General features: G+C 38.6%; 3 protein-coding genes and 1 non-coding gene across 4 annotated transcripts; 1 reads left to right on the forward strand and 3 right to left on the reverse strand.

The window, feature by feature from the left end:
• Positions 1-177: 177 nt before the first annotated feature.
• On the reverse strand, positions 178-3,240 carry LOC126782364 (uncharacterized). Its single transcript, XM_050507596.1, has 4 exons — positions 3,115-3,240; positions 2,989-3,054; positions 2,407-2,484; positions 178-950 (listed from the first exon to the last, which is right to left on the reverse strand). The coding sequence occupies exons 1-4, from the start codon at positions 3,238-3,240 to the stop codon at positions 300-302; spliced, it is 921 nt and encodes a 306-aa protein (XP_050363553.1). The 3' UTR covers positions 178-299.
• A 177-nt stretch (positions 3,241-3,417) lies between these two features.
• On the reverse strand, positions 3,418-3,510 carry LOC126785538 (small nucleolar RNA SNORD36). Its single transcript, XR_007671069.1, has one exon. It is a non-coding gene; the product is annotated as a small nucleolar RNA SNORD36 (small nucleolar RNA).
• A 250-nt stretch (positions 3,511-3,760) lies between these two features.
• LOC126785433 (40S ribosomal protein S27-2-like) lies at positions 3,761-4,505 on the forward strand. The gene is made up of 4 exons (XM_050511125.1): positions 3,761-3,765; positions 3,861-3,962; positions 4,056-4,084; positions 4,220-4,505. The coding sequence occupies exons 1-4, from the start codon at positions 3,763-3,765 to the stop codon at positions 4,344-4,346; spliced, it is 261 nt and encodes an 86-aa protein (XP_050367082.1). The 5' UTR covers positions 3,761-3,762; the 3' UTR covers positions 4,347-4,505.
• A 775-nt stretch (positions 4,506-5,280) lies between these two features.
• On the reverse strand, positions 5,281-9,147 carry LOC126785432 (protein SHORT HYPOCOTYL IN WHITE LIGHT 1). Its single transcript, XM_050511124.1, has 4 exons — positions 8,962-9,147; positions 8,626-8,865; positions 8,440-8,505; positions 5,281-5,873 (listed from the first exon to the last, which is right to left on the reverse strand). The coding sequence occupies exons 1-4, from the start codon at positions 9,127-9,129 to the stop codon at positions 5,718-5,720; spliced, it is 630 nt and encodes a 209-aa protein (XP_050367081.1). The 5' UTR covers positions 9,130-9,147; the 3' UTR covers positions 5,281-5,717.
• Between the last annotated feature and the right edge of the window lie 237 nt (positions 9,148-9,384).

Raw genomic sequence — 9,384 nt, forward strand, 5'->3', positions numbered from 1 at the left:
AGATACACGTATGAAAGCTCTTTATATACCAATTGTGTTTTAAGGGCCATTGAGTCGCAAAAGGTTTCAACACTCAAGACAGTGATCCTGTCTTTCATGTTATATATAACAATGAAGGTTCAACCATATTAATCAACACATCACCATCGGATAAACCAAACGCAGCAACATAAACAGAAACAGTCTTTCACAATATTGAAACAACAGTGAATCACACAAGTTTTAGGCTAAACCAAACATAATAGACGAGATGCAACTGCAAGACATAGAATTGCAACTTCTTCCAATCATAGGCCATCTCAGTACTCTTCCCCTTCATCATCATTGCCCTCAGCAGAATCGGCACCAACCTCTTCATAATCCTTCTCAAGGGCAGCAAGATCCTCACGGGCCTCAGAGAACTCACCTTCCTCCATACCCTCACCCACATACCAGTGCACAAAAGCACGCTTGGCATACATGAGATCAAACCTGTGGTCAATTCTTGAGAAGACCTCAGCAACGCTGGTTGAGTTGGAGATCATGCAGACAGCCCTCTGCACCTTGGCAAGGTCACCTCCAGGGACAACAGTCGGCTGGTAGTTGATACCGCAACTGAATCCGGTAGGGCACCAATCAACAAATTGGATTGTGCGCTTGGTCTTAATGGTGGCAACAGCAGCATTTACATCCTTGGGCACAACATCCCCACGGTACATCAAACAGCAAGCCATGTATTTCCCATGGCGAGGATCGCACTTGGCCATCATAGATGAGGGCTGAAACTCACTGTTGGTAATCTCGGCCACTGAGAGCTGTTCATGGTAAGCCTTCTCAGCAGAGATGACAGGCGCATAGGAAGAAAGCATAAAGTGAATTCTGGGGTAGGGAACCAAGTTGGTCTGGAATTTAGTAACATCCACATTGAGAGCACCATCAAACCTCAAGGAGCCAGTCAAAGAGGAAATGACCTGAAAACCAAAGAGAGTCACATCAATAACAATAAATTCAGTCGCACAATATAAATTCATTTAGAATATATTTGGACGTAAAGAACTTGATTTAAGTTTAAATAAGGTGTAGAGTTGTTTTTCAGACTCTAGTAACTTAAATAATAGGCATAAATGCCGATTTGCACCCCAAATTTGGCTGAAATTGTCAATTTGCACCCCGAACTTGCATTTGAGTCAATTTACCTCCTAAACTTGGTAAAAATTGCCGATTTACACCCCGAACTTGTATTTGAGTCAATTTACCTCCTAAACTTGGTAAAAATTGCCGATTTGCACCCCATCCGTTAAATTTAACTGTTTCTATCTAATTTTGCGTCACATGTCATGCATTTAAGGGGTAGTATTGTCATTATATATTTATATTTTTCTTAAAAACAAATAAAAATATTCTTTAAAATGAGGATTATTTTGTTAATCAAATTATTTATTTACATATTTTTTTCTACCTACTAAACCATACTTTGAATTATATATTCAATACACCAACCCATTCAAATATAGTGTGTTGTGTATAAATATATTTTTATATGTACACATTGTTGGAGGATGAACAAAACGAGAATAATAACGACGTAATATAACAGAACGTAACCATTTATTGATTGATAATGAGGCCAATATATAGGCATTACATAACCACAATCTCATAGGATTCAGAGTCCTAATCTATTATAGAGATGCGAATCTATCTCTAACAGAAAATCTAATAAGGCTAAGACACACACAATGGTAGAATAGTAATTCTCTCGGAACACACATTTATTTTTAATTTTCAATGTATTTATTTATTTATATTTTTTCTAATATCTTTTAACATACCATATCACATAAAATAATAAATATATAAATCAATAACATGTTTCGAAAAAACAAACATTGTAGCAAGTGTTCCTCTTAAGTAATTTTATTAATTTATTTCATTATTCAATATGAATAAATATGTAATGATAATACTACCATTTACATGCATGACATGTAACACAAAATTAGATAGAAACAGTTAAATTTAACGGATGGGGTGCAAATCGGCAATTTTTACCAAGTTTAGGAGGTAAATTGACTCAAATACAAGTTCGGGGTGTAAATCGGCAATTTTTACCAAATTTAGGAGGTATATTGACTCAAATGCAAGTTCGGGGTGCAAATTGACAATTTCAGCCAAATTTGAGGTGCAAATTGGCATTTATGCCTAAATAATATGCATTTGAATAATTAAATACTCACCAAAATGACCAAATAATACATTTGGAACAGCTCAATAGAATTGGAAATGATATCACTAAATCATTAGATCACCGATTATTAAAATCTACATCCCTCCATTTCCTTTAAAAGTAAATCCATAGTCTAATTTCTAATACATAATATCCTAACAAAGCCCTTAATTTCAAACTTACGAGAAAGATTGCAGTACCTGAGTTACAAGTCGGTTGAGGTTTGTGTAGGTAGGTCGCTCAATGTCAAGAGAGCGCCTGCAGATATCATAGACGGCCTATGATTGTCTGCAACACTGTTAAGCCGTAGTGAACTTGTAAATCAAAGACACATGATTCAAATCATTTAACTGTCTAATGCAAATCAAGCACCAAAGCTTGCACCCAGTAAGCAATTCACTTTAGGAGAAAAGACCTTTGGTACCAGAAAAACACCGCATATCGTTTTAGCATTAATTCATTTCCATTAGATAAAAGAACCCCAGTTCAATACAAGCACCAAATACATTTGACAAAATTCTGTGACACTTCCAGGCAGCAGCAAAGGTATGAATCATAAACACCAGTTTCAAGTTACTAACTTTTGAATGCAAAATAAGCGGTAATACTAGCACCTCTCCTCACCGCATCTCCATAACCTGAGAGTCTAAGCAACCTCACAATCTAACCCACAATCCAAAGAGCATGCAAATAATGTAGACCCTTAATGGAAATGATAATCAAATGAAATCACCAAAAACATCTTATATAATCAAAATTCATTAAAAAAATGTACACATTACCTCAAGAAATGCCTTCAACACCCACAAAAACGCCAGCATTATCACACCATTCACAGAAAACCCCACCTACACCAAAAATTCAGTTATCAAACTCCAATCTTTTCCGAAAACCAAAACTTCTAATACCCCATCTGCTCTAATATGTAACTGCAAATATGTAGGTCGGGATCGCGACCGGAAGAACCGATCGGACGGCCCTGTGAAATCGGAGACGGTAAGAGTTAGCAGACTATTCGAGTCTGCATCAATCATTCTTACGATCCAGAAAGGAATAAGGTTTCTTTATGCCCGCCACGGAACACGAGCGACACTATGCCAGTTCGCTCGGTTTTCTCAAGGCAATAACCAAAACAAGTACAACCCAGAACAACAAGACTTGAAATTCATACACAATGAACAAAACTCGTGATTGAGAGTGAAAAACAGAGCAGAGCATCAGTTTTAAAAAGCTCGAATTTTGGAAGCTTCATGGTTATTACACCAATCAGTCTTACAATTCCAAATGTCTCTCATCATTTGCTCTTCCATCCCTTCATCAATCTAAGCAAAAAAAAAAGAGATTTATGTGCAGAATGTTAAGGAATCAGGATTGAAAGAATGAGCTTGAAAAAACTGGATCAGAGAGGCGGAGACCAAAAGAAGAAGCACAGTACCACCCAAACGACGCCGTTTAATAATATCAAGACTAAATTGCTCTGTTCTTCGGCTTCGTCCTCTTGCTCAGTTGTGTTGGGTTTTAATTCTGAAGCTCCTGCCGCCGAAGCTATATTCAAGATGGTGAGCTGACTCAAATATTCTTGGTTTTTCACGAACCCTTTTAACCGATCTAAAGCATTTGTAGTTGTAACTGTTGTTCGGTTTTTGGAAAACAGGTGCTTCAGAACGACATTGATTTGCTTCACCCACCGGCTGAGCTCGAGAAGAGGAAGCACAAGCTCAAGAGACTCGTGCAGACCCCCAACTCTTTCTTCATGGTAACTACAATGTACCCTTAACTCCTTTTCGCTCTGTTCAAGGTTCAATTTTTATCTTTCAAGTAGTAATTTTTTATTTGTAAACCTGTCCAGGATGTCAAGTGCCAGGGTTGCTTCAACATGTAAGTCCGTACTAATTTTGAATCTTCAGTTTCTGTTCTATTGGATACAACAAAGTTCGATTCTGTTGGTGTGTTCGTTTCATTGTGTGATTTCAATGAAGCAAAAACCTTTTTGTTTTTGTTTTTTGTGTGTAGAACAACTGTGTTCAGTCACTCGCAAACTGTTGTGGTGTGTGGGAATTGCCAGACGGTGCTGTGCCAGCCGACCTGTGGCCGTGCTAGACTCACTGAGGTTTGCTCTTTCCGAAAGAAGGGAGATTGATCTGGGATTATGAGGAGGGTTCTTAATTTTGTAATGGGTTGTTAGTTCTTTCTTGTATCTGTGGTTCTGTTAGTGAAGTCTTCTGCACATTTGTCTTATGTGGTATGCTATGAAATGAAATTTAGTTGATGACTCTTTTCTTTTGGATTATGAGATGTCTGCCTTCTATTATCAATGCTTAATTAAGAGGATTATGATCTTATTGCTATTGTTCTGTTTTTTTATTGTGGCGTTTTCTCTAGGAAATTCCCCAGCCCTACTTGGACTTGTTTGCTTGTGTTTGATGATCCTATCTATTGTAGGATGTTATCTCGTTGTCAATAATATCATTTTTGATGATTGTTGGTTATGTCCAGTTAGGTGATGGGGAGAAGGCGTTGACTTTGTTTTCAGATATGCTTAGATGCCAAGTGCAAGCCACAGAAGTGAAGTACTCTAGTGCTCTCAGAAGGTTTTTAAATGACATTTTGCCGCCTGAGGACAGCAGAGGGTTTTTCTTCGTTTGTAATCTTTAGAATTTGAAATAATGGATAAGAATCATAAGATAAGAAATCCCCGAATTCAATTTGATAGTTTATGATCTAGATATGTTAATATGTGAATCTGTTGATTCGAAATGAATAAACTTTCGATTTAAAACTCTTAAAACTCTTAAAACCAAGAGTTTTGATAATGTGATCGTAAAGTATGTAGTGTAGATAGGAGGTTGATATGATCAAAATTTTAATTTGGTGGCGGTACTGAATAATGGACCATTCTTAAGATTGAACTACATCGCCGAGTGTGACCATGAAACGGATGAGGCTCTAAATCATTTCGAATTAACCGGCATTCTGTGCCAATGCACATTTTGTTAAACAGAGCAGATTTCTAAATGGTTTATAACTATGAATGTAAACAGAAATATCAAGAATGCCAAGAAGCATTACAGATAGATAGTGATGCATTTATGCTAGATTCAGAACAATGCGTGCAAAGGAATACAAATAGCCTCGCAAATTTTGTGTGCAAAGCAATATAGGGGGTCCAGTATAGCAATGAGAGCTGAAAATGAAAGAAGGCACCACGGCCGCTTCTAGTTTTGACATTATAACTGTGAATCTGATGTGTATCATACAGGAGAAATATATGGCTACATTTCTTCCTGGCTTTATACACTTGGTTGGTCAATCAGTATCACAGGATTACATGAATATCTAGCCCACCTGTTCAGGCAGGAAGTTATCTTCATTTGTGAGATGAGAGTTTATGCTCAATAGCCTTCTGACATTATCTTCTCATCATCCCTGATGTCGAGCAGTCCTCCTTTTATGGATGCTCTTATTTTCTGTGTAAGATTGTAAACTGAAGAATCCTTCTTAAGAGTATGTATCAGGAGGCAGGCTGTGTGCCAGTCCATGGGCGGCTTTCATCTTCAAAATTGCCGATTTTGTGGTTGCGATTTTCTTGAAAATAAGCCACTCCAATCCAGATCCCACGAATGAGTAAGATGCTTACAAAGACTAGGCTACCAAGGGTGCAGATGACCTGGATTGTACATAAAAATTAAAAACTGACTTAACAAACTTTTTTAAGCTGATAAAGTGAAAAATATAAAATGCCTACAACTCAAAGCAGATACAAATACTGAAACAAGAGTTGTAACTGCTGGTTAGAAAGTTTTAATCTTTTGTCAGGCATAGCCATTGCACAAGTGGAAACCCTCCAAAAGAGTGCCAACTTTAAGTGCAGGATGACCTGAAAGCTATTAAAGTCAACGCTAATACAGGACACCCCAAGCTGACTACAAAAATACTTCATTACACATTGGAAACAAATACACAATACTCCACACATTCTGAGTTCCTAGATGACTTCACAAGCCCATCCCACAACTAACAGAACCATATAAAATCCAACGCTCTGCTCAAAATTGTATAATTTCTCCCAGAGGCAGCTTTGGACTGATAAATTTAGTCCTAGTAAATAAAAGGATAAGGCACTTTGAAAGAGTGAAATTGCTTTTTGGAAAGAGAGAATCCTAGAGATATAACATTCCATAGGATTGATGTTGATTTTCAAGATTGGGCATGCATGCTTCTTACGGTACAGGTCTCAATCAGTTCTGATTGAGCTAATTATTTTGCATTACTGAATCATGCAGCGGCAACATCATAGTACAATAAGTTTGGTTATCACAATGGCGTACGATATGTCTCGGGTTTTAAGCTTGGTTTTTCAAGTATGAGCAGATGTAGAAGCTTGTCTACTTGAAAAAGGATGGGAGATCATAAAAAAAAAAAACGCAATCGATTTGCTCAGTCTTTACCAACTTCTAAAGTTCTAAATTTTCGCAACTATAGCTCACGGGTTTTTTTGTTTTTGTTTTTTAAGATCAAAATTACCCTTGAAAAGTCTCAAAGAGAAAGAAATAGCATCTGCAAACGGTAGAAAGCAACAGCTTGTAACCAAAATAAAATATGTCCAAGACTATGGATTTGTCTAAACAATTGCTTGGGACTTGTAAAGGATGAATTACTGTAAACATTTGAAACCTATTCTTCAACGATTTTCTAAACATGGGAAATACAGCACACATCCCATAATAAAGCTTCCTAAAAAAGCTTGTTTCTAGAGCTTATTACTAGAATGCACTGCATATAAGACTGTTTCTCATCCTAATTTTGGTATGTGTAAATGCCAAATCCCGTTTATTTAAGGCTTGGTTAACAATTAATCTTAGCAGCAACAGTTCACATAACATTGTTATCACACTTTTCTTGCAACGTTTGGCCAGATGTTACAACGTGAGTAGAAACTAACTCTTCCCATCTGCAACTACACTTCCCACAAAGGGTTCAGGGATTCCCTCAGTCCTACAACTATTTAGCATGCTCATTGGAAAACCACAATTTATGGTTGCAATATCACTATTGAATACTAAATGACATGCGCAGCAGTGGACCTATTTGAAGGGCGAGCTGGGCTCAAGCCCAGAGTGATTTGTGGTGTGAAAAATCTTTAAGTATATATATAGCCTATTAGCCCATACAAGAAAATATAACCTTAGCATTGGCAGCAAGCCTCCATTAAGCAGAAAAAAAGAGTTTTCCCTTCTTCTTTACGCACAATCACACATTGTTATCTGATCTCTAATCTCTAGTCTCCACCTCTTCTCACAATCTCACTTCAGATTTCAGACTTCAAAGCCCTCTCATATTCTCCTTTTCTTGTTTCGATTTTGGCCTTTTGGGGTTTGTTGGGAGTTTGGGGCTTGGAGAGTTTTAGGGTGGCAAAAATCGACGTTTGTTGAAGCCAGCGGAGTTGGAGGGTCGGAAAGAGAGGTGGAGAGGCCGAGGGAGGAAGCGAAGGAGGCTATGTCAGTTTTGAGGTGATCAATGTACGTTGTTGGTGTTTGATGATTTTTTGGACTATTTTTGTCAGCCATTGTTGGATGTGGGAGGTGAGTGTGAGAGGGATGAAAGGTTTAAGGGCGCTGTTTGTCTAGTTGGGCTTGAGTAGACTGGAGTTGCTCTATGTATTTCTTATTCTAGATTTCTGGTATGTGCTCTGATTGATTTACAGATTTTCTTTTACCCTTAATTTTTAGGCTATTCCAAACCAAAAAAAAATGTCTCCTTGTAAAATCTAGCCTAAACAACATTTGGATCCTAAATCCACCTCTGGACATGCGGTTCACTTTTATATCCATCTAGAGTATATCCGTAGATTACAATGAACCGTGACCTATGTTGAATGCCGTAACTTAAGTGATTCAAACTTTGAGAAACAAGACCACTTTCTAAAATTGGGACCAGAAATCCCATTGTTTTTATTTCCTTTAGATAACAGAACACAAATTCAATAAGAGCACCAAACATGATTGACCGCAACACTGCTAAGCCGCAACGAAGCTGTAAATCAATATCACCTGTTCAAGTTACTTAACTGCCAAATGCATATCAAGCACTAAACCTTGCACCTATCCTAAACAACCTCACAATCTAGCCCACAATCCAAGATCACGCAAATAATGTAGACCCCTAATGGAAATGAAATCACCAAAAGCATCTTAAATAATCAAAATCCATTTAAAAAAAAATGTACACATTACCTCAAGAAATGCCTTCAACACCCACAAAAACGCCAGCATTAGCACCCCATTCACAGAAAACCCCACCTACACCAACAATTCAGTTATCAAACTCCAATCTTTTCCGAAAACCAAAACTTCTAACTGCTTTATATAACACAAATATGTAACTGCTTATATAACACAAATATGTAACAAACGATTTACCAACTTGGTTGGGATCGCGACCGGAAGAACCGATCGGACGGCCCTCCGGGCTCGCTTAGAGACCTTCTTGAACACATTCTGCACAAACCTCACCAACAGATCCAAACTCCGATCTTCCTCGTCATCCTCGTCCTCGTCTTCATCGTCTTCTTCGTCAAACCCGAAGGGACGGTCAATCTCCGAGTTTATGTTGCGGCTCCAGCTCCGAGGATCGTCGACGAAGCCATCGCCGGCGCCGCCCTGTGAAATCGGAGACGGTGAGAGTTAGCAGACTATTCGAATCGCAGAGATTGACGACGAAATTATGAGGGAGAGAGAGAGAGAGAGAGAGAGTACCGGAGGGTAGTTAGGGCTTCGCCGGGCGGCCAATCGGGGAGTGGAGAGTCGTTTGGGTTTGAGAAATGGAGTGAGATTGTGAGAGAGGTGGAGGTTTGATTGGTGTAGGAGTTGGGATTGAGGGAAGAGAGAGAGGATCGGCGGTGAGAGCGCCGCCGATAATGGCATGGTGGTGGTGGTGGTGACTCAGAGACTGAGGATAGCTGAGTCAAAAGAGAAGAAGAAAGAGGAGGTGGTGTCTTACCCGCCGCTTTGTATTGATCCTGGCCGTTGCTAGTGTTGAATTGGGTTTCTAACTCTGACGGATCAGATTTCATGTTCTAAACGCTATCATAGGACGGGTAACACCATAGCACGAGTTTAACAGACCTAAATTGTTCCTGGCCCGAGAATGGGAGCTTGATCATTATTTTCGATTTTTCG

This window comes from Argentina anserina, chromosome 2 (assembly GCF_933775445.1).
Source record: "Argentina anserina chromosome 2, drPotAnse1.1, whole genome shotgun sequence".
Lineage (NCBI taxonomy): Eukaryota > Viridiplantae > Streptophyta > Magnoliopsida > Rosales > Rosaceae > Argentina > Argentina anserina.

Excerpts from the sequence above, each read along its gene's own strand:
- LOC126782364 (XM_050507596.1), bottom strand. The coding sequence starts at position 3,240 with ATGATTGATGCAGACTCGAATAGTCTGCTAACTCTTACCGTCTCCGAT. Across the intron at positions 3,055-3,114 it reads TACATATTAGAGCAGATGGG|GTGGGGTTTTCTGTGAATGG; the intron begins GTATTAGAAGTT and ends TTTTTGGTGTAG. Across the intron at positions 2,485-2,988 it reads TGTTGAAGGCATTTCTTGAG|GCCGTCTATGATATCTGCAG; the intron begins GTAATGTGTACA and ends AGACAATCATAG.
- LOC126785433 (XM_050511125.1), top strand. Across the intron at positions 3,963-4,055 it reads CCCCCAACTCTTTCTTCATG|GATGTCAAGTGCCAGGGTTG; the intron begins GTAACTACAATG and ends AAACCTGTCCAG. Across the intron at positions 4,085-4,219 it reads TGCCAGGGTTGCTTCAACAT|AACAACTGTGTTCAGTCACT; the intron begins GTAAGTCCGTAC and ends TTTTGTGTGTAG.
- LOC126785432 (XM_050511124.1), bottom strand. The coding sequence starts at position 9,129 with ATGCCATTATCGGCGGCGCTCTCACCGCCGATCCTCTCTCTCTTCCCT. Across the intron at positions 8,866-8,961 it reads GAAGCCCTAACTACCCTCCG|GGCGGCGCCGGCGATGGCTT; the intron begins GTACTCTCTCTC and ends CCGATTTCACAG. Across the intron at positions 5,874-8,439 it reads TGTTGAAGGCATTTCTTGAG|GTCATCTGCACCCTTGGTAG; the intron begins GTAATGTGTACA and ends TGTACAATCCAG.